This window comes from Thermobia domestica, chromosome 13 (assembly GCF_964235325.1).
Source record: "Thermobia domestica chromosome 13, izTheDome1.hap1.1, whole genome shotgun sequence".
NCBI classification, from domain to species: domain Eukaryota; kingdom Metazoa; phylum Arthropoda; class Insecta; order Zygentoma; family Lepismatidae; genus Thermobia; species Thermobia domestica.
Window position 1 is genome coordinate 76,594,342 of NC_137466.1, and position 24,730 is coordinate 76,619,071.

Below are 24,730 nucleotides of genomic sequence, written 5' to 3' on the forward strand. Positions count from 1 at the left end.
TTTAGGAAATTTTGGGGCACATAAATTTTATTTTTATTGTTTTTTTTTTAAATAAATTAGTAATCTTTTAATGCAAACCTACTCAGATTGGTAATTTGAAATCACTTATCATTTCTTATTCCCCGCTTCTGCAATATCCTGAACTAAGGACAGTTTGATGTAATGAATAATCTACATACACTGTGTATAACATAAGAATAACGAAAACATATGATTCCTGTCGAGCATGCGCAGTATTCTGTAGTGAGGCAATGATTCGTGCGCTAGAAGGAAAAAACAATATAAAATATTTGTAAAACCATGATGAGTTAAAATTTTCCATGTGCATTAAACATGCGGTAAGTGTTGCTGACAAGTGTATATGTGTTTATGTAACTAATGTAATGCGAACAACGTTTATGTCTGTCAGGCCGTGCAGTACGATATTGCTATGTGATGCCATTCTGTCTGCTATACTTTCATATGAGATACTCTTTTCTCCACCCGTAAATTGATTAGTACATAACATAGGTATACCATCTTAACAGTGATACAGAGACACACTCATATCCTTACTCTTAAATATTTTTTATTTTTTCTTATTCAATTACGATAAAATGTTTATTTTGTAATTCTATATACATTTTGGTGATAACTAGTACACTTGCCATAAAGCACAACGGATTGTTTAGTTTGCAAGGCTATATAGCTTAGCTCGGTGGTTCTCTCTCTCTTTTTTATTTATTTATTTATGTTTATAGCACCACAGAGTATAGGTTTAATATCGAGTGTCATGTAAGCACCTTATTGTGAACATTCTGGCGTATAAAATTTACTAAAAGACTTATTTTCGGAGCAGCTTTAATAAAATAATACATATGGAGATATTTTATTACTGACACTAAACCTTGATTTACCTCATTGACTTCTTTAATGTAATTAATTGTTTCCTAATGGGAACATGTGGGATATTTTGCTACTATGCTATTGCTATTAATTAGTAATTAAGCGTGTGGAATCCATTATACCAAAACTAACCTGTGAAAGATTCCTTTTTAATGATTTTTTTAGTATGTCCCACAACGCAAAAAATCATAGGACGAGATGTTAATAAGGTGCTGGTTTAGTTTTGGCACCACATTTTGGAAAATTTACAGGTAAAATTCAATACTTTGCATGAAGGGACATTTATAAGGAACACATTTCTGCAGGCGATAGAAATAAATACAAAGTAATACAGCTGTATTTTGCGTTTATAAGTGTACTTACTAGTGTAAAATCATTATAAGTGCATTACTACGGGTAAAATAAATGAGTACATATGGAAGATAACTATTATATACTATTTTCCACCGGCAGTGTACAGAGTATTTTATGTTTACAAGTGTGAAATTACGAGAAGTGCTATTGAAACTCATCATTCCCAAAACCCACTTGTTTTCGCTCTCCTTGCTTACTGGTATACTCACCGTCGCTGATGCATATGCTCCCTTCGGGCGTACTACCACGCGGCGCGGGTCTACCAGTTTCGCCGTGTCGGTTAGATAGCACTCGTGCTTTTTACTGGTCACTTAGCACAGGATGATATGTGTGTCTTGCACTGTAGTTTTTATGCCATGCATCTGGCCACCGTACTTACACGCAAATCATAAAATAATTACCTGACGCAAATCTTTTGGAGAACAAAAAGAAGGAAATTAATGAAAGAATTATACAATTATTTGAGTGTGTGCCAGAAGTAAATCTGCACGGTTAATAATACATATAGAATAAGTAATATCTAGAGCTAATGCATTAAATATTATAATAAGAGTTTGTATATAATTTAACACCACTGTTTGTTATAACGTAAACATGTGAATGATACCATAGGGCATATTTTTAAGTCTTTGTCCCGAATAAGGTAAGTCTTTACTTTGACTCCAACTGTGACTTTAATCGGTTCTTATAGGTTCAGTTACTTCCTGGAACTGTTTGTGCGTGAGTCACTTGTTAGAACTGTTCGCGCCTTTGGTGTGACGTCTTAGTTCATATTTTTCCCACTAGGTGTCTGTGTAGTCATATGGTAGTTGGTTAGTAGTCACATGTTCTGTGTGCATGTATGTGTGTGCTGCTGTTTGTGGCATGCGTAATTGGGTTAGCGCGTAATTGAATTGGTTGAATTGAGTTAGAGAAAACCTATCATAGTTGTGGTCTAAACTGAAGATATTTTCGACGTATTCTAAAAGTGGACGTTTATTGGTTTCTTGTTTGTAATAATAGCAAGTGTGCTCGGTTTAATAAAACGACGTGTGTGCGGAAAGGAACATTTTTCAGTAATGTTGAGTATTGTGCATGTGTTCTTGGTATCTTATTTTTTCGTGTGTGGAATCAGCAGTTATGAGTTCATTATTCATGAGATTTCTCCTATGGCGAAATGGTGAGTGTTTTCTTTTTTTAATTCATATTATTTTTATTCTTGATTTGTTTTGCATTTGAGTATTAGGCAAAGTATTTGGTTTGCTGCTGCTTGTCCTATTGTCTTGTTGAGATGTAATTTTTTTTTCTTTGTCATGCACTGATTTATGATTAGAGACGAGTGTTTTTTTTTTTTTTTTAATTTTTCCCTTCTTATCTTAGCTTTATAGTAGTGGTGTGATTATTTATTATTATTTTGGATGTTTTTATGGTACTTGAGCGGGGGGGTTGGGGGCGGTAGCCCCCCCCCATTTAGATCTCAAAATTCATAGTCACCGCTTCACCTGAATTGATGTTTAGTAACATTGTGGCCCTTGTACTTATAGTATAATTCTTAACTTCGTATAGTAACAGTGTGGCCCTTGTACTTATAGTATAATTCTTAACATCGTATAGTAACATTGTGGCCCTTGTACTTATAGTATAATTCTTAACATCGTACATTACTTTCACTGTGTTAGTAATTGTAATCGATTCATGTGATCCGGTTCCGGGAGCAGTTTAGGAATGATTCCTAAACTGCTCCGGGAACCGGATCACATGAATCGGTTGAAGTCACAGTTGGAGTCAAAGTAAAAATTTGCCCCGAATAAAAGTACCCGTGGCACGAACTGGAAGTGTCGAATAAAAATTCATTAAAAAAGGAACATTAGATGTTTTGATATATGTTGCTATTAAGTTTACGGAAGGTTCTAGTAGTACATTTTGGCATATTGTTATGGTCTCTCCTTTGGGTCGGAAGCCATAGGTTCAATACCTGGTAGAAATTTATGTTTATATCCTACAAAGAAACTACAGACTATAAAGACACAATTTGTATTTAACTACAAAGAAACAATACAATTTAATTCGAATTCAGTTTAGTGTAAACTAATAATAATTGCCGTGATAACCGGATATTCACAACTATCAACTTGTGTACATAGTATTGAGTCTCTGGAGGTCAAAATTGAGAATACATTTGTTGTTGTTTGAAAATAGCATTGTGAAACCAGATATGGACCATTTGCCCGGCAACACCGTAATCCTGTCGCTACAAACATTTGCTTTCTGGACAAAAAGTTGACATATGATCTTCACAAGCCACTTTTGAAACTTAAGTAAACAGCATTCAAAGAGTTGTATAGAGACCGAAAAACAAGCCATAATCTGATAGTTGGTACATTAGAACCTTTCAATTTTTGATCGGTCGTTAAAGATGTATGCGGACTAACATTGTCAGCTGGTATACGACACCCTTTCTGTTGACCAGTTCCGCCCGTTTCTTTTGAATTGTTAGGTACACGCACGCTACTTGTCGACAGTGTATGTCCGAGTCTGTTGTTCTTCTTGCGGCAGAAGCTTGTGATGTATGATGCTCTCCAATCTCCTAAACGCAAACATAATGGGCGTCAATGTGGACTTTGCTACAAATTGTGAAACTATTCCTCGCTTCGACCACAATCTTTTTCTGAAATTGTTTTCGTAGGTTATCCACTGTTCATCATCGTGAACAGCAACTTTAATAGTGGCTCAACTTCGTTATGTTTCAGTAGAGATTTGCAGAAAGAAATTCGGTCGAATAAATGTTTTTGAGTCAGGTCGTGTGGCTCCTAACTGTCAAGATTCTTTTTGTAGCCAGTTTTCTCCAAATGGTTTAGCACTGTTTGGTCATGGATGCTCAAGTTATTAGCGATATCATAACTGCTTACATGTTGGTCTCAATCAACTTTTACTAGAATGACATCCGCTTTTGGGTGCAGATTTAGAATAGACAGTCAAAAAATGTGGTCTAGATGCATTCTACACTTCTTTTCCGTACTGCATGCCTAAATAATTGAGTACAGATTGATAATATGAGTGCAAACTGATACGACTTATTACGGGCACACTTACTTGTTCGGACGAATTCAATAAAAACTAACATTACACTTATCAGTACTTACATAAAATTGGCAAACGTGTTCTCTAGTGATTTATAGTGTCCGTTGCTTATTCTTAAATTATTTTCTGGTCAGGGTTGTGTTGTTTAAAACAAATGATTAAAACTTGTTTTAAACAATTGATTTTGTTTTAAACATATACTGATTTTTATTTCATTTTTGGAAAGAAAGAATGCCAGAGAAAGAAAATAGTGTTTCTCATTCTTAGAGGTATCCAATTTAACAATATAACGCCTGGTAGTAATATCAGTGGGATGTGCATAGTAATTTTTCCAGCATGGTTAGCATAGTAATTTTTCAATTTTGTGCTTTTATTAAATAGAACTATTTCACAATGTTGATAAATGTTATTCGGTCAGACAGGAAAACTCTTCATGTGTATGGCGCAAAAAGGGTAGGATTTCCTACAAGATATGTCATAACATTTTTCCGAAGATAAATCCTAAGATTTTTCCTAGGATTGATGTCGTAGTGTAGCGCGTCTAAGGAGCGAAATAAACCATGTTTCTTTACCAACGAATAGATTGACATCCCCATGTATATTTAAACGCAAAACACCAAACAAGCACGAAATTCAGCCATTAAAATAGAAAAATGGAAAAACCATCGAGAAGTATTTTATTTAGCAGAAAACAGAAACTTGCTGGATATTGTGACAATATTTTCATATGTGAATTAGATTTTAGCATTTTTGTCCCAACCAAAGTTTTTTGTTTGTTTGTTTGTTTGTTTGTTTGTTTTTTAAGGTAATTAAATTCGAAAGTATTCAAGTAAACCTGAAAACACCCATATGTTCGAAGGTGGGTATTTTTTTTCATTCTGGAAAGAAAGGCTGTTTCAAACCCTGGTTTTCAGGACACTAAATTTTTCTAGAACATCTGAAACATGCAACGAAAAACACTGCTCAAAACTATAACAAAAAGAGTTAAACTAAGAACAACCATAATTTACAAATGCTGAAATGCATACGTCTATTTGAACGATCAAGGTTGTAAACACGTAAACTAACTATTACATTGAATTTTTCTAGTATAAATAAGTGGATAGCCCTCCCCACCAGTCTAGTGGATAATGCGCTCACCTTTGGTGCATGTGGTTGTGAGTTCGATTCCCAGTGGGACAGCTTTTCCGCATTACGATTGTTCGGATTTCACCATGAACTGTACGTCCATGGCTACTATAGGCTTGGTGCTAAATAGGGACGCTAAACTTAAACAAAAAAGCAAGCGGTGCAGAACAAGAAACCAGACTACTAAAATAGAAGGTAAAAATATTCTTAATGAAAAGTAGAAATCACAAATTAGTTTTAGTAACTTTTGGAAGATGGGAAAGCCAATCAAATTCATATTAAAGTTTGCAAGCGAACGTAACTAAGGACCAGGTGTCTAACGTTTCCTTTTATTTTTGAGAAACAAGGAAGCCTGTGAATGTGGCATCCTTTCAGAAATTTGGTGCGTTAAAAAAAAAAAAAAAAAAAAAAAAAAGCGTATGTATAAGGAAATTAGGGGGGGGGATATTTGTGCTAATTATTTATTTCCTTACGTATAGGTAAGTTCAACTGATTTTGCTATACAAAGAGTGAAAAAAATGCACAACTGGATCAGAAATCGATCCCTGAACTCCGTAATTAGTAATTAGTCTGTTCTAACGTAATTTCAGCCCCGCAGATTTCATGACACGTCTCAACATTTTTCAGTTAGCATATTATATGAAGTAATTCTGGTCCCCACATTTTACATTGTTATGCAGATTTAGTTACTACAAATCGTAGCCGAATTACACATTACAGAATAACTACTTGCCGTAAACTTATCTACCTTCAGAAAACTTAATTCAGTTATTGTTGCTAATATAATTATTAGTCGGTTCTTTTACTGGTGTGTAATAAACGTTCATCTTATCTTACAATATCGTAAACTTATATTATACTTCATAAAGATAGTTTATGATTGTGCTAATTGAATCGTAAAGTATATTACAAGTAGTGTGTGTGAAAAGAGTATGTATGTCACCATTAGGAACAAACATCTGCTAATTAACAGTGTATTTTGGTATTTATACTGTCATTCATGATTTAAAGGCAAAAGTTTGTCGTTGTAGCCACAAACTTCTTTTCTCAGCTGTCTGCTTCATCCTAGAAGCGGGAACTTAACTGATCATGTTCTTTTGATATGATGCTATTGGTCTTCTATTGGGTTTCTGTTTGCTTGCCTAGTATTTTTCCTTCCGAGACCTTCCGTATGAAGGTATTTTGTCTAATTAGATGTGCTATGACTTTAAGTTCCCTTCTTTTTATTGTACTTAACAATTCTCTTTTCTCCTTTTACTTCATTCATTCAGCACCGTTTAGTTGCTTTTTATTTCTGTCCGGCTGGCCGTCGTAAATCTTCACCGTAATCACATTTCTGACTCCTCAAGTCGACTTTACGGTGCACTCCCTAAGTAAATAGTAGTTTCTTCCAATAAAATAAAAACTATCAATTAGGCTATTACTAGCAACGAGTGACGTACTTCATAGCGCCACAAAGGTTCGTTTTCTTTTATTTTCTCGAAAACTACACATGAGTATTTACCCTTAAGCATGCTGTCTTCTTCAGCTTCATGTGGCGTGTCGAGCGATATGTTCTATATTTGGACAATAGTTAAACAGAAATGTGTTTTTATGTTTTACTTATTATGTACTATTATCTTGCTGTTGTCATAATACAAAGTTTAGTGAGAGTATATTTCAGTAAGTTTCATGTCAATAAGTGGCATGGTTCGTATAGCATCAATTTTTAGTTTATCAATTAATTGTTTTTCCCCTATTTTCTTGGAAACCACGCATGAGTCGCGCCGCGGTGGCTCAGTGATAGAGCGTTCACCTCAGGTGCGTGGGGTTTCTGGTTCGATTTCCATTCACGCCAAGGGAACTTTATGGTGGACAAACACTGTGTGCGTGGGTTTTCTTGGAGTTCTCCCGTTTCCTCTCACTTAATTCCACCATTTCATTCATTTCTCATAATCACCCTCTCCTTTAGCCTAGCCGGCATAACCCGTGGGGCGTAAAACTTAAATATTTTATTTTATTTTATTTCTACGTATATCATTTTATTCAGCCCAATAAGATGTATCGATCGGTATGTATCTTATATTTCTTTTCCATTAAACGTTAATAATATTTTAGAACTATCTAAATTACTTTTTTTCTTTCTTTCTTCAAAAATAGTTCAACTACTGTTTTATAACTGTTTATGTATTTGTTTTGCAGGAAGGAGGATATATTACGGTGCCCAGTGTTTCTATGTGACCAGTTTTTTAGTACATTTAAATGCTTTATGATGTTATGAAAGTAGAGACGTTAGAGATAATTGTTGTCAAGTGTACGAGAAACCATCATGAATACAGTAGATGCACCACCATTTATACGAACAATAGAATGGGAGATGATGGACAAGACCAAATTTTATCCTCTTAGTATGATGAGTTCCTTTACAGTTCGGTGTATTTTATATCCATTTACAGTCATTAAAACAAGGATACAAGTTCAAAGACATGACGAAGTGTATCGAGGACTTATCGATGCCTGCAGAAAAATTTATAAATATGAAGGTATGGGTGGTTTGTATAAAGGGTTTTGGCTTAGTACTTTCCAAATTGTGTCCGGGGTATTTTATATAACAACGTATGAGAATGTGAGACATTTATTACACAATAATGATGTAAATGATAGTCGCATTCGAGCGCTTGTGGGAGGTGGTTGTGCTTCACTCGTTGGACAAACTATAATTGTACCGTTTGATGTTATGAGTCAACACATGATGGTTTTAGGACAATTAGAAGGGAAGGATGGTACAAAGAAGATTGTATTAAATCCACTGGGTGTGCAGTTTGAAGGAAGACCTAAGGCAGCCATTGCTATGGATATTATGACTCAGATCTACCGAAGAGATGGATTTCGTGGATTTTATAGGGGTTATGTTGCATCGTTATGTACATACGTTCCTAATAGTGCTATGTGGTGGTCTTTCTATCACATGTATCAAGGTAAGAGTCAGATTTATTATTTTAATATGCATTTAATACTAATAATGTGTTGCCACTGCAGTATAAACTCATATCTTTTGATGTAGATTTCGCAACAGTATTGTTCTAATTCATGGTAGAATTTCTTAGAATCACCTTATACTAAATTTCACTCGTGTTGGATTTATTATTTTCTATTATTATTATTATTATTATTATTATTATTATTATTATTATTATTATATTATTATTATTACACAGAAATAACCAGTAGTTAAAGTAAACCGTCAATTTAATGAACCTCTGATATAACCGAGAGAATTTGATTAATGTGGCGAAGGTGTGTGGAAAAAGAAACCGAGTCTAAAACTTGAACGCTATTTTCGATTGTAATATGGCAGTGGTTCGTACACAGAAGAACGGTACTACCACTACTGCTTGTTGGAGTCGGAACTTCGGCTACATTCATTTTAATTCGTACGCGCGTACAGCTTAAATCGTCGGTTTTTTTTTTCTTTCTTTTTTTTTTTTAATGCAAATTGTAGACTTCTCATTCGGATTCGGGATTTTGTGGACACTTTCACCTCAAAGTACGTTAAATGGTGGATTTAGTGTAATATCTCTCTCAGATAGTCTTTGTTCATAATATCAGAGTTGGTTCTAACGTGTTTTAAGTTTTTATGTTTTCATGTTAAGTGGTTGCATAATTTTAGCTGCCGAGCGAATATTACACGTGATTTCTGTACAGAGTATAATTTCTGGTAAGATTAATATTCGGATCCTTGGGACAATCTTATATAATCTTAGTGTTGTAAAGGTCCGTTGAACATTAGAAAAACAATATTTAGATATTCTAATAATATTTTTAAAAATCACATGTTTCGTAATTGCATATACAGGGTGAACCATTAATCTTGATATTCCCTTGTAAATTTTAAACGGATAGACAAAGAATATTGAAATTTTGTACCATGGAAATGTCGTTTTAAATTCTGTCATGCAGAAATCGGCAGGTGGGCATTGTTTGACACTTCAGTACAACTAGATTAAAAGTGTAGCCAACCCAACATAAGTTTTTTTTTTTAGATTTCACTACGCAGATTATATGTTTTTTAAATCCGCATGTAAGACAAAAAGTTATAAATTTACACTTATTGTGCAATGTTGCAAACTAAGGACGCTGTAGTATAACAAAAGTCGAAAAATAACAAAATTTTGGAGAGTTCTATGACAATGATTTGGCAAGGTGACAAGGATGGAGTAGCACATCTGAATACCTGAGTATCAAATATTACGGTCATCACATGACATGTTTCGAACAAGTAGAAACGAAGTTACAAGGAATTGAAAATTTGAGTTATTTCGAGTGACTTTATTTCGAAAAAGTGTTTAGATAAGAGTCACATCTAACTACGTAGATGGTTTTGAATAGACAAGAAGATCATAACGCCGTTTACAACAACTTGATACCACAAATCATTTCGGAGATATGAAAAAAAAAAAAAATGGTAAAATTTGATATATTGCTTAAAATGGCGTAATTGTGGAAGCTTTTTAAAATACTTTTTGATATATTTTGCTTATATGACATTACAACAATACTTTTCGGTAGGTGTTGCAGACTTTATCAGAATTTAGAATATCTTCAGAACGATTTAAGATTTCTAGTTTCTGTAAACAGCATTATGATCTCCATAGCTAGTGCAAATTAACCGTGCAATTGAATGAGGAACTCACATAAGCTATTTTCCGAAATAAAGGCTTTTGAAATAAATTCAGATTTTCTATACCTTGTATCTGTGTTCCTATTCAATCGAAATCCACAATATCATGATCGTAGTATTAGATAGTAAAGTACTTTAAATGTGCATTGCCTCGTCTGTCTTACTTGCGTTATTAGTGCTATCAAGGCTACCAAAATTTAGATGTTTGCAACACTGAATAATATATTAGATATTGTATGTTTTCGTTTAGTACGTAGATTTGAAATGTGTAATAACTTGACATAGTGCCTTTGATAAAATATAACTTAGTTTGGTTGACAACACTGTTAGCCTGATATATTGCGGAATATGTCAAACAGTGTCCCCTGTCGATATTTGCATGTTACAAAAGTTCAATGTTTTTTGTCTGTTAATTTAAAAGCAACAAAGGCCTGTCAAGATAAATTGTCCATCCTGTATATGTGGAGACTTTTCTGCATTTTTGAATTCAGTTTACACCGTCTAAATTTTATGGTGGACATAAATTGTATGCAAGGTTTCATAAAATACACCTGTTTCTTCCTACCTTTTCATTCCTTTGCAATTATGGTAGTATATTTCGATCTTAAAGTATTCGTCTCGGCATTCTTACTATATTGGCCTCAATGGAAAACTAATCGTTGAAAAATGAACATTCTAAATAATGACCAAAGTCCATGATCCACCATGAATATTGAATATTTAAAAGTAATAGTTTCTTAAAAATAATTAATAGAAAACTTGATAGCAGTGAATTTTAAATTAATACAAAAGTTATTAATTAGTTATTAGTAAATAATAATTGTTAATAAATTATGTGTAAAATTGGGTATGCGGCTGCAGAAAATTCAAATAAAAGAAAAAAACTTCTAAGTTATAATACAGTATAATTTGTAGGTAACAGTTGAGGATTACACTCAATATAGTATAGTTTTATTAATAGAAATGAGGGTTACATAAAATTAAATTAAGAACAATAACTGGAGTATTCGAATTGTTCGCTTCCAGCAGTATCTCAACCTCATACCTTCATAGTTTGCAAATTATTCTCAATCACATTTCGTTACAGAGTTCTGTTAAAGTTTTAAACCTTTTTTTCCTGGTGCGCTACTAGTAGAAATTGTATCATGTGTCGCACAGTATGAGTCTCTTCCAGATACAAGGTGAATCAAAAATCTCAGGATACCATTTTTTGAAACGGAGGAGGTGTGGGCTATTTCTAGTTCACCATTGTGCATTCGGAGAGTGGCCCAATGTTTAAAGATATTTCTAATTCGTTTGACTGCCATCTTGAAATCCATATTTGATCGAGTTTTTTAATAATGGAAAGGTCATGTAGGGGTTACATTATAACTTTACATTTGGATCTTGATTATCTGACATCTGACACTTCCATCTGTTTTATTTAGCCTATAGAAGATAAGTACTGAACAGTATTGACAGTTCATTGTAATTTTTAATATTTTCTCAAATGTGGAAAACTGTCATTTTTAGTTGTTACCAATCTCCCATGTAACCGAATTATTATTGCGCATGCCAAGTTTTATTTCCGGTAAGGCTCATATTTCATTGGACTAACATTTATTTCCAGATTTTTGCTTCGCTCTTGCTTCAAAGTCATGCAAAGGTGCAATCATGACTCCAAGCTTGATGATTCAGTTCGTGGTTAGGGAAAAATTGGTGTAAGAAAATACTTTGATAGTGAAATATAGAATTAAAAAAAAAAAAAATGTATGCTTCAGTGGAAGATGCTGTGTAGGGGGCTGCTATACTACTTTGAATATTTTTCGGCAATCTCTTAATGATAACTATGCCAAAATTGGTTGACAGTGAAAACTGGAGCTGAGCAACACCAGGAGTCTAACGGTTACGAAGGTCACAAAAAATTCAAGAAAATGAAATACTACCTTACTTCGTGGGGTTACAATTTTTAATTTATTTGATTTTATTTTGTTCATACAGAAGATAAATCGAAGTATTTAATATGAATTCGAACAGAGGATCAATCAGTTGTAAATTTGAATTTCATAAAAAGTAGTCTCAAAGATTATGTTTAGTAGAAATACGAGTGATGAAAAAAAAAAAAAGAAAAGAAACAACTTCTGGCTCTTCTCGTCATAAAGTTCACAGTTGCTACAAAACTACATAGCCAGTACAGTATTGCATATTTATGTCTTTTACGAATTTTGTGCTGTTATTTACCTTATATTGAAATCTCATATTTAAACATACTAGACGCATGTCGGAAAAAATGGCCCATGTTAAAAAATAATATAAGAAAATTTATTGTGTTTGATATACCTAAGCTATTTTTCGACATAGCATCATGAATCTTTAGACATTTCTGGTAGCGTGGCACAAGCTTCCGTATACCCTCCGCCTGAGGGTGCAGGCAGTCCCGAACCGATGTCTTGAGCACTTTCGTTGAAACTAGGGATGGCCACAATGTTCCGGTTCCGCGAGGAACCGGTTCTCGGAGATCCGGTTTTCAGAACCGGTCCCGGACCTGGATCCGAAAACCCGGTTCCAGAACCGGATCTTAGAAACCGGTTCCAGATCTGGATATGAAAAACCGGTTCCAGATCTGGATCCGAAAACCCGGTTCCAGAACCGGAACCGGTTCCAGATCTGTATCTGAAAACCCGGTTCCAGAACCGGATCTTAGGAACCGGTTCCAGATCTGGATCTGAAAACCCGGTTCCAGACCTGGATCCGAAGGCCCCCAAAGACCCGTAAAGAGGGCACAAAGTTCACCTTCAAAAAAAATGCAAAGAGGACCATGCACTTGTGCCTTCCCCGCCCATACCCGCTTGTGCCCCCAGAAAAAAAATTTTGGTCCACCAGTTGGTGTTTAGCCAAATGAGTTTGCCAGTTACCCAGTTTATTTAGCCAAATTAGACAAGCGGCAGCCGCCTGCCTGTCGCTTCCACTATTTCATCCAGCACACTGTTCACAGCCTGCAAGCAGCTCGGGTTTAGCGTAGGGATGGTCACAAAGTTTTGGTTCCAGCGGAACCGGTTCCTGGAGATCCGGTTTTCAGAACCGGTTCCAGACCTGGATCCGATGAACCGGTTCTAGACCCGGATCTGATGAACCGGTTCTAGACCTGGATCCGAAGAACCGGTTCCAGACCTGGATCCGAAAAACTGGTTCCACCAGGAACCGGTTCTGGCCATCCCTAGTTGAAACACTTCGATTCAAGCCTTTTTGATGTGAAGGAAAAGAAATAAATTGCTTGGAACATGGTCGGGATGTAAGGGATATAATTGAATAGTTTCCATCGAAATCTTGGAATTGTCTCAGAAGTACGAGCAGTTGTAGCTGTGTGTGGGCGGGCATTGTCATAGAACGAAAGAGTTCCAGATCGTAGCGTTTAGCTCCGCCGATTTTGGAGGGCACTTCGCAGATTATTCAGTGTTTGGCAATACACATCTGCTGTAATTGTTCATTCTGGTTCCAAGAATTTCACAAGAATACATTCTTTTAGTTTCAAAACACGGATTTCTTAGCTTTAGGAAAACCAGAGTGCCGCTATTGGATTGACTCCTGCTTGGACTCCCCATCAGCGTACGATATCCAGGTTTCTTATCCTGCCACTATGTGAGAAAAGAGGTCATCCCCATCCTCTCACCAGCGGGAAAACAAAATCACGTGTAGTTGTCATTTACACACAATTCAAAATATTTTAAGATTTATTTAAACTTTTTTTGTGAAGCGAATTATTCCTGCAGTAGAAACTATTAAAATTGGAACATTTTCTGTGTAAAATTTTCAGTCTGATAAGCCATTTTGGCTATTCTTATTTGAAGGTACCTCCAGCTGTTAGAACTACTATCACATTCCTGCTTGTAGCCTAAATGGAAATCGGTTACGTTCCTGAATATCATAATTTAAATGTATCACATTTTTCAAATGTCAGTATCTTTCACGTAGCTCATATTAATACTAATATATAGCAGCTGAACTCTGTTGTAAAGTTTGAAGTGCTTTTTAATTTCTATTTGAAGGTTTTTTTTTTTTTTTTATTTTTATTGCCTTGTAAATAAGGAAAAACTGTCTTTAATTTTATTTATTTACTTATTTAATAGAACATTAAATGTTATAGTCAGGCCAAGAAAGACTCTATTCTAGTAAATGTTCAGAATACAGATCGAATAAAAAACGAACTTAAAAATTTTTAATGTCCCAATATAACGAGACAGCTGAAGGGCTACTTGAATCAAGAAACAACAAACTGAGTCAGAAAGGCCACAATTAATAGTGTTTAGGGCCAGTACGATGTCTACCCATCTGGTGATTGAAAGTGTGCTATCTGAGTAACTATATCCCTACTTAGGCTAAGACCTTATTTCATTATTTATTATTTTCAAATCACGAAATTTACTGTGGATGCTGCATGCAAATCCAATGTTTTCCCATTGAGTATTAAGTTCAGTATTACTTGTATTAAGAAAAATACAGGGGTTGGACAAAAAAATCTAAAACGTTTGCAAAAGTGTGAAAATCATACCTAGTATGGTGTGGGGCCTCCTTTTTGCGTCCAAAACAGCTTGGATCCGATGTGGAATGGACGTATACAGCTCCTGAATTGTGGTGTGTGGAATTTTGTGCCATTGTTCCTCCAAAACATGCTTCAGTTCCTTAAGGGATGCTGGTGGAGGGTAATGAGACCGAACACGCCTTTCTACTCAGACCACAATGGCTCAATGATGTTCAGATCTGGTGATTGTGGAACTCAGGGGAGGTGCGATAGCTCCTGGTCATGCTCCTCAAACCATGATTTCACCGTTTTTGCAGCGTGACAGGGTGCCAAAGCATCTTGGTAGATGCCATCACCATCAGGGATCAATATTTGGGCCGTGGGTAGAACCTCGTCCCCCAAAATGGCCTCATACGCCTTAGCATTCATCATTCCATGCAGGGCTATAATGGAACTTGCAGAAAACCACAACATCACTGCCCATACTGTAACAGAACCACCCCCATGCTTTACAGTTGGGAGCAGACAGTCTATATCATAGGTCTGCGACGGTGTTCTCCATACGTAAACGCGACAGGTTGGAGAAAAGGTGAAGGTCGATTCATCGGACCACATTAGGTGTTTCCACTGCTCATGAGTCCACGCCTTGTGGTCCTTGCACCACTAGATACGCCTCTTCGCATTTACTGCTGTGACCCAGGGGCTTGGTGATAGCGGCCCTGCCATGAATTTTCATTTTATGAAGTTCCCGTTCCACTGTTTTCGATGAAACCGGGTTCTATAGGCCGAAATTGAGTTCAGACGTAATTTTCAGTGCAGTGGTCTTTTCAGCTGCTACAATCCGTTTTAATGCCCTTCGGCCCCTATCTGACAGGATTGTCTGTCGACTACTGTTGTGCTTTGCATACGTCGTTTGCCCACGAATTGTGTATGCCCTCTTGACATTGGACACAGTGCCTTTCAATACCCCCATAATGTTCGCCACTGATGCTCCAACCATCGAGGCATCAACGATCATGCCTCTTTGGAAGTCTGTCAGGTCGCCCATTTTACGGCACCACTTTCACACCACGACACTCACAGGTGAACTGGTTACTGCTAACGGAAGAGGAAGGTCCACATGACACATTGAAAACAAAAACCGATTGAAAACCGCAACACGTGTTTTACAGTGGAGGGCCAAACTTACGTGTCCTGTATGAAGTGTTTTTAGATTTTTTTGTTTGTCTAACCCCTGTATATTCCACATTGAAGATTTCAAGCCTTTAATATTATAGGAGTCCCATGTGCGAGGATACTACTACAAGTATGCAATTTTATGTACTATGAAGTATCTTCGTATTTTCGGATGTTTTCCATTGTGATATAGTAATGCAGATGAGAAGAAAGAATCTTGTAAAAAGTGTAGATAAATGTATATAGCTTAAAAAATAGAGAGGCCGAAGGGAAAGTAATGTCGCAGTAAAAGCGTGTATTACATTCAGTATTTCGGAATATATTGTTATTGGTCTCTCTTCTGAATTGTGTACTCATGTTTATAACAGCACACATTTTATATATTCACTTTTCAATTTGGTATTACAGGAAGATAATCTACATTCTTCCTCTGTTGCATGAAGTCTGTATATAACATTACAGTACCAAATTATCAAATTATTTATTTTGTTGCAGATGAGTTGTATCAGGTAATGCCAGCTTGGGTGTCTCACCTATTTATTCAGTGTGCAGCTGCAACGTTAGGTGGTTTTACTACTACGATTCTCACGAACCCACTAGATATTGTGAGAGCACGGTTACAAGTAAGTATAAAATTAGATGAAATAACTGGAAGTAATGTTGTATTATAGTTTATACTTTATTTTTACTGTGTGCTTTTGCACATAAAAATAGTTAAATAGAAAAATATCGTAATTTTTAATTATTTATATTGTGCGTTTTGAACACGAGAAATAAGTCATGTACAAAATAGCCGCAAGACTTATACGTAACAGCGATTCTGCTGTGTGTTTTTGTTAATATTTTATTGGTTGTTTCCACAGACTGTCTTTTTTATGGGTCCTAAGAACTTTTTATAATCTCAGGGTTGTGACCATATAACACATCTGTAGCAGTCGGGAAGTAGCTCTGTGACAGTTATTTAAGATATTCAAATATCGGTGCAGCTTTTGTTACTGATTATATCGAAGTGTTTTTTTAAGAAAGAAATGTTTTCGTTCGGTACTTTTATACCATAACGATTGATACTATAAGATATGATTCAGTGCGTTAAGAAAACACCACTTAGGAAGATGGGGTTTTTAAGTGAAAAGTTCAGCAATTATTAAATGGTACATTTTACCAAGATTAGTCCAAGTTAATAATTTATTAACGTGTTCTTATTCCATTTACTCCATTTGTACAATTCAGACGGTAAAAAATACGAATGAGTGAAGCAATTAGCGGAAAGAAAAAAATGAAATAAATCTTTCAGTTTAACTTCCCATGGTTATGCTCTTTGGCTAAGGGAGACGGATTATTAAGGCAAGTGAATGACTATGGAAGAATTGGTGGAATAAGAATGTAGGAGAAAACGGGAGTATCCCGAGGAAGCACTCTATCATTGAGCCATCGTGCCCCCAAATGAGAAAGTGTAAAATACCCTACTAAATGCCGCGAAAAGCATTGTTACAAAATGGTATGCTTCAGTTTGAATCGAACTGACTACAGTGGTTTCCACAAGAATGACTTGCCACCGAATAACCACACATCAGTGTGAAGTCTTGTCGTTCTACCGAGATGTAAACAACACAACATACTGTATAGTTAGTTTACGTTCGTGTAAAATAACTTAATGAGTCTTCTAAATCGAATTCGGATAATATGAGCCTTCAACCCATGCCCTGTACTAGGAGAATAGGAACGTTTTCCTCATCCTTATCACAAAATATTGTTCTATTGATTCCTGTAAGATTCACTTACAGTACTTAACGCAAAAAAATGCGTGGGTGCATAGTGTGTGGATTGGAAAATTTCTATGTAAAAGACCTGTGAGTAGACTGAGAAGCAGATTGAAATTTAATATACATATACAACTCATCAATGACTAGAACCCTAATATTATACATTATTCTCAGTTTAGCGGCAGCAACTGGATCCAAATGTGATGCACTTAGTTGTCTCACTGCTTGCTTCCTTGGTTCTACTATCTTACTTTGTCAAGGTTGACCAACTTGACACGCAACCTTTTTTCGGGAACGTCGTCTCATCATAAGATTAAACATAGCGTAGACTTCTTTTACGTATGAATCATTGACCGATGTGAGCTTTTGTATGCCTTGTTTTGAACCTATTGTGAGTCTTTCTTGCAGTGTGGTACAAAGTATTACTTTCCACGAACAGAGATATGGTAAATAGCTGACAATATTGGAAGAAAACAACCTCATGCTTCACTGTGGTTGGAGTTGGTTCATGCTGAGTTCTTGTGGAGGCCTCTGTAGGCCAATAGGTTTCCGCCACGTGAAAATCGAACAAAGGACAGCTTATTACAGAAGATGACACGATGTCAAAATTTGAAAGGATTCCTTTTTTTTTTTTTTTTTTTTTAATTGGGTTGGCAGTGAGAAGGTATATATACGCATATCTCTTCATGATAATAACCTAAGGAAGGTACCTAACAGCTGTGTTACGACTCACTTGAACATATTTTTACAACGTTTTAGTTTTACAATATGGATTATCTTCTGCTACCTGTTTTACGGTCATTAGTTACCTTTTTCAATGATGACCTCAACATACCCTAACAGTTTTCTTTTACACCGTTGTGAACTCATCACGCACCCGGTTAATGATAGACGGAAGAAACTTCAGTGTTCGGCATTTTGTCTCTGGCCTATACCTGTTCGTGTATTGTCCAGCAGTATTCCCTCGTTGAAAATTACTCGCATCCTTAGTTTCCAGAATGTCACTACACAAATATCTGCCAAAGTAAGCAAATTGGACTCTCATTAATATCAAACATGTTAATATTCTTGAAATTAAAGATGACTGTTTGCTTGGATCATTCTAAAGTGAGAATTTAGGAAGTTAGAAAATAGCAATTCTGACGAGAAAATCGATCGGCATGATTTTTTTCTACAACATTAGTGTAGTTGCTTAAATCAGGGATTAAGTTCAGTTTCTTGTGTTGTAGAGTATTATCTAAAATCGAGTGATATTTAATTGATGTGGTTTGCAGTACAAACTCTATGGCTAGAAGGGCTTCTATATATAGTTATATATAGCTGGTTTGGAAGCCCTTCCTGTTAGTTTTTTTTCCGAAAATCTAAAAGTTTGAAAAATTACTAATTTCGATGTCAAGTTGTGTCTCTTCTGATAATGGTGTAGAATTTTTTTAACAGTTGTATGCATCATAAAATTATTTCAAATAGTAGACTTAATACGGCACTACTATGTTTTACTAGTGTTCTGCTTTTTCTGTTTCATAGTTCTATCTTCCGACTTGTAGGCAGCACTAATAAGGCTTGTGAATTTTTGAAACGAACCCCAAAACTTTTGTGTCAGTACATATTGTTACAAATCATTGTTGTCTTTAAAATTGTTGAACTTCTCTGTTAACAAATTATTAAAAAGAGAAATGAAAACTTTAATCCTGTTGATTACGACTGTAAGAGTTATTCTGGATGTTTCGGCCACTTATACTGCGGTCTTTTTCACTTATTTAATGTATGCACATGAAGATCGAATAGACCGTAGTGGCTCACTTCTGGAGCGTGAGGTCCCTAGTTGAATCGTGTGGGCTTTGTGATGGAGGACAAATACTGTGTGTGGGTTTTCTCACAGTTCTCCTGTTTCCTTCACTTTTGTCATTCCCACCATTATCATCGATCTCCATTAACTTTGGTGCATAATCGTAAGATATTTAAAAAATCGAATCACTTCATAAGCACATTTTGCACTTTAAGTGCAGTAAACTCTTACAGATGCAATCGAGAAAAATTGAGTTTTCACTTCTCTTTCTAATAATTTGACTGAAAATGCGTCAATTTCTGTCTTCAAGTAAATATTCTTTATTTACAGTTACTGATTTTTTTCTGTTTATTTGTAGGTTCAGCGACTGGAATCTATGCTTAAAACATTTAACATCTTGTGGGAGGAGGAACGACTAAAGATTTTCACCAAAGGTTTGTCTGCACGTTTATTCCAGTCCGTTTTCTTCAGCTGTGCCATTATTCTTGGATACGAAAGTATAAAACGTATGAGCGTAAACGAAGAGTATAAAGAGTTTATTCGGTGGTAGCTTATGTTAATTTATTCTCTCTAGAGATAATTCAGTGTAAGTAGTTCTGCACTTGTAATGGAAGACAGCGTGGTGAAGAACAGGAATGCAATGGAATCACGCAGTCTCACAAGTATTAACATGTAGTTGTGGTTACCAGTATGTAGATATTAGTACATATTGTAAATGTTACTACACAAATATAATAAATGACATGTGTTTTAAATTAAAAGAAATGATAATGCTGCTGTTGCAGTGTGATATGCCATTTTAATGTATGATGATTTATTTTTTTTAGATTGAAAAACTTTAATTGACTATAGTCGTCATAATGTTATTGAAATTTGTATAATAAAAATTTTTGAATTTTAATGTTTGAATTTTTCCTGAGTGTTTGAAACTACAAATTATAATATATATATCAGAGACAATACTTTGGTCAGGGCATTAGCAGCTAAGCAGAGCTTAGAATACGGATGAAATGAAAATTCATTGCATATCGTTCGCTTTAATATTTTCCAGTTAATGTTGTGTAAAACAGGGGCACATCTTCTTTCACCGTAGTTTGTCGGGAGCATTATTATTAAATTTAGGTAACTGTGATTGCAAATTAAATTGCATAGGAATGTGCAATAATTTATTTTCAAGTAGATTAGGACACAGTGAAAATAAAGGTGAAGTTAAGAATTGAAGGCATAACATTCGAAATGTCTTTAGCTTCATTTCCGAAAAGATGTACTGCACTAATATTCCAATGGTAAGTACTACAAAATTCCGATATTAAGAACTCTTGTCAATAACCACGTAACAGATACACCTAGGTACACATGATAAATAGTCAATAAATTGCATTTACAAGTTCATTTCCTTCCATGTCAGTATTCAAATAAAGAAATGATTCACAAAGATATGAAGTTAGGTGTACGTTGTAAAACACTTCGTAGACAAAAACTTATTTGCTTTGGTAACAATGAAAATACACACTACAGACTGAACACGAAAAATAATTAGTGAAACCAGCATATCTTATATAGAATGTTTATGTATTAAGTTAATAAATATGAAACACTATCCGTTTTGTCTGGAAGTAGGAACATCAATAGTGATGGAATTCTGAGTCATCAATCATGAAGCTGACGAAGTTGCCGTTAAATTTGGAAGCACGATTGCTCCAGTAGTAGAGCGCTAACCTCTGGTGCTAGAGATGTCTGGTTCGTTGCCAGGCAAAATGAGTTGGATATGTCCGTGCGTTTTTTGTTTTTTTTTGGAGGGGGGTCTCCAGTTCCCTCCTACGTTCTCATTCCACTAATTCTGTCATAATCATTCTTCTCCTTTCACCAAAAGAACATAATCGTGGGACGATAAATTAAACATTTCCTTTTTAACGTTGAATTTGGTTGTATTAGTGCGGATTTCTAATAATCCCTTACGATTTTCTGTTTACTTTATCCCAGCATTAATATCATAAACACAATATAAAAAGTACACTTTGGGGAGTCCTTTTGCTAGGACGCTTTAGCAGGTAGGGGAGGGAAAAAATAGGAAGAAGAAACAGGAAAAACTGTGATGTGTCCAGGTGAGTGACATGTTGAAATGCAGATACCTCATATTTTAATCACAGTAGGTGTAGAAGCAACAACAACTTCTCGATATGATAGCTTACTTTACATATAGGGAGGGAAGGGTGATAACAGACTTGCTTCTCTATTGGTATGTCACGGATTTGATTCCTAGAAGAATGAGATTCTTTGTCATGGTGATCCAATATTAGTTGTATTTGGATTTTTTTCCCTTTACTTTCTGCTTCTAATTTCAGTCAATGTGTTATTTATTCATTCGTATTTCGTAGTCAGTAAGCCTGGAAAACTGAATTGTTGTACCACAGAAAACCAAATTTAAATACAACTGGATTTGATCTTCCTACTACATTTTTAGGTAATCGCTGAAATTCATCTTTCAAGGAATGCTCTCCAGCTATAAAATGAGTTTAGAAAGTAGATTTAGTTGATCCTTTGAAGGTGTGACTGTTAACCATCATGCTTATAGAACTTCAACTCGATGCATTACCAGCTACTATAGAGTTTATTTTACCGTTAATTTCTGTTAGACTACCTATCAATATAAGTATTTTCCACAGTTTTCTTCATGAGTACATAATTCTGTGTAGGGAAAGAAATTACTGGGTGTAAGCTTACAATATACAATTCACTAGAGTTATACCATGTTCTCATGAAGTTCATGTATTGGATAATGTTTCAATTTAACAAAAGTGGATTTTCCTCTGTATATGTGGTCCGAGGTTCTGTTCAAGGTGAGTGCCGAAAGGTGTTTTCGTTGACAGCGTTGTGAGGACAATTGGAGAACTATTTGAATAAACAAGTAGGATATTCTAGATCAAGGAAATCAGAAATAGTGGCTTTAATAATGATACGAAGTCAGTCATGACTGGAAGACCAATCGGAAAACGACTATTAGGAAGACTTAGGCGCAGATGGGAGGACAATATTAAGATGGATCTCGCAGAGATAGGAATAAAAAGTAGAAACTGGATCCAATTGGCTAAGGATAGAAGTCAGTGGAGAGCTTTTGTGAACGCGGCATTGAACCTCCGGGTTCCATAGGTCATAGAGTTAGTTAGTTAGTTAGTTAATAATGATACGATGACTTGAACAATCTGCTGGTCAGATATTTTTACAGGCTGCATCACGAGTTTATTAATTCATTGCAAAATACATCACGATTTTCAGTCATTTTTTATTGAAAGTAGTAGCCCAGTAAAATTAGACTTCAACTACGAAAATATTCCGAACAAACTGAACTTTTGTGGAACCTTTTATTATGTTGACTTTAGCGTATCCCAAAAAGTACTCTTAATTTGAGTCATGTTTTCTTTTTGGGGGGCGGAGAGGTTGAAGGGAAGGCAATTCTAATTTTTTGCAATTGTAGCGAAATTTATCAATTTTCCGATAAATTAACTATGAGAAAAGTTGTAGTTTGTAAAATTCTGCACAAAAAAGGTCCTTAGACTTTTTTCCTAGAATCGTTTTAAAGATATGGCCTGAGTTATATCTGAACAGAAAGAGCACATATCACTACATTCTTATATATAAAAAGGGGACACGGTGGCTCAGGGGTAGAGAGCTTACCTCTAGTGAGTTGGGTCCCTAATTCGATCCCCGGCCAAGTAAGTTTGTGGTGGACAACATCGTGTCCGTGGGTTTTCTCGGGGTACTTCTGTTTCCTACCACATTCTCATTCCACCAATTCTTCCATCATCATTCACTTACCATAATCATCTGTCTCCTGTAGCGTAACGCTTATAATCATGTCACGTTAAACTGAAAGATTTCATTTATTTTTTATATATAACATTATATATATATATATATATATATATATATATATATATATATATATATATATATATATATATATATATATATATATAAATGAATGTATGCTTGTTTGTCCGGTTTACAAATCCAAGCCGTTTGGTTGGCATATTTCTAACTAACGAAGAAACCATAGTCTGGAAAAGATTGTAGGCTATTTATTTAATTGCTTCCGGCGCGTATTCTAAAAGAGGAAGAGGGGAATAGGGAACTCAAAGGGAAAGAGGTAGTTTTTCTCATAAAAATGAACGTTTGTTTGTCCAGTAGACTAATCTTCATCGTTTGCTTGGCATACTTCTAAGTAACTGCATCGAAGAGATCATGAAGGAGACTATATATATTTATTTTTTTGATACATATGCTAGTGGGGAAGGAAGAGGGGGGGGGGTCAAAGAGGAAAAAGTGTTTTATCTTATATACAAATAAATGTTCGTATGTTTGTCGGGTATATGAACCCACACCGTTTCCTTGGCATTATTTTAAGTGTATCGAAGAGACCATTATTTGGAAGAAACCGTAGGCTATTTAGAATTTTTTGATACGTACTCTAAGGCAGGAAGAAGAGGTGAAACTTGGTTTGTTAACTCATTTAAACAGAAGTGGGTGTATACATGACTTACAATCTGAAAAAAAAAAAAAAATGCTGTAGGTAAGAACCGAGGGAAGTTTAAAGGATGTGACGTAGAACTAGTCGGGAACAACCGATATTAGTATCAAATCCAAAGTTTTCGGGATCGCTGAGGTGAATAGGGACAATCGTGATGCCATTTAAGTCCAAGTTCTGCCTTCATCTGCATGGGGGATGAGAAGGGGTGAAAAATTAAATAACAGAGATTAGTGTCTGATCCATAGTTTTCGAAGTCTTTAAGCTGATTGGTGACAGTCTTGATGATATTTAATCGCAAATTTAGCAAAAACGTGCATATCTGCTGGCACGGGAACTGGCATGGGCAACGCCTCGTCATTATTTATATTATTCAGTTCTTTACTGACAGGGGATCTTTTCCGAAGTTTTGACCCTTTTTCTTCTAATTTTCCTGGACGAGCAGGCTTCCAATTGAAGAAACCTTGTTGAACTAGTTTTCACTGATATAGCGCCATCTATCACGAAACGTGAAAAATTTTTCGAATAAAATTTACATATTTTTCCTGGTAGAATCGGAATTCGTAATGAAAAAAATAGGGTCTTCATTTGAGTTTTTCGAAGTTGTCCCCATCCCCCTCCCGAAGGGGGGAGGGGGATAATTTTATGACATGGATTTTCCCCTCCAAAATATTTACTTTTTATTTCGAACGTTTTTCCCCGTCTAATGCTTATTTTCCAAGATATTTTGCAGTCTCAAGTTAAAAACTTCACCGTATTTCTGTTCAATCTTGGGAACACTTGATTGTACGAAGAAAAAAACTTTTTTTTTTTTTTTGTAGAATTGCATAAATTACAGTTTTTCTCATAACTATTTTCTTCGAAGAATTGATAATCTTCAAGATAATTGCAAAAA

At 35.4% G+C, this 24,730-nt stretch overlaps 1 protein-coding gene across 3 annotated transcripts; it reads left to right on the forward strand.

The window, feature by feature from the left end:
• The first annotated feature begins 205 nt into the window (after positions 1-205).
• LOC145668261 (solute carrier family 25 member 44) lies at positions 206-22,251 on the forward strand. 3 transcript variants are annotated; one of them, XM_081735959.1, is made up of 5 exons: positions 214-338; positions 5,389-5,622; positions 7,609-8,384; positions 16,257-16,384; positions 19,669-22,251. In XM_081735959.1, the coding sequence occupies exons 3-5, from the start codon at positions 7,736-7,738 to the stop codon at positions 19,858-19,860; spliced, it is 969 nt and encodes a 322-aa protein (XP_081592085.1). In that variant the 5' UTR covers positions 214-338; positions 5,389-5,622; positions 7,609-7,735; the 3' UTR covers positions 19,861-22,251. The 3 variants fall into 3 exon arrangements, with proteins under 3 accessions (XP_081592084.1, XP_081592085.1, XP_081592086.1); XM_081735958.1 differs by lacking the exon at positions 5,389-5,622 and having other exon boundaries at positions 206-338; XM_081735960.1 differs by lacking the exons at positions 214-338; positions 5,389-5,622 and adding an exon at positions 401-510.
• Positions 22,252-24,730: the final 2,479 nt, after the last annotated feature.

Coding starts and splice junctions, on each gene's coding strand:
- LOC145668261 (XM_081735958.1), top strand. CDS start 7,736: ATGAATACAGTAGATGCACCACCATTTATACGAACAATAGAATGGGAG. Junction 8,385..16,256: donor TTTCTATCACATGTATCAAG/GTAAGAGTCAGA, acceptor ATTTTGTTGCAG/ATGAGTTGTATCAGGTAATG. Junction 16,385..19,668: donor TTGTGAGAGCACGGTTACAA/GTAAGTATAAAA, acceptor GTTTATTTGTAG/GTTCAGCGACTGGAATCTAT.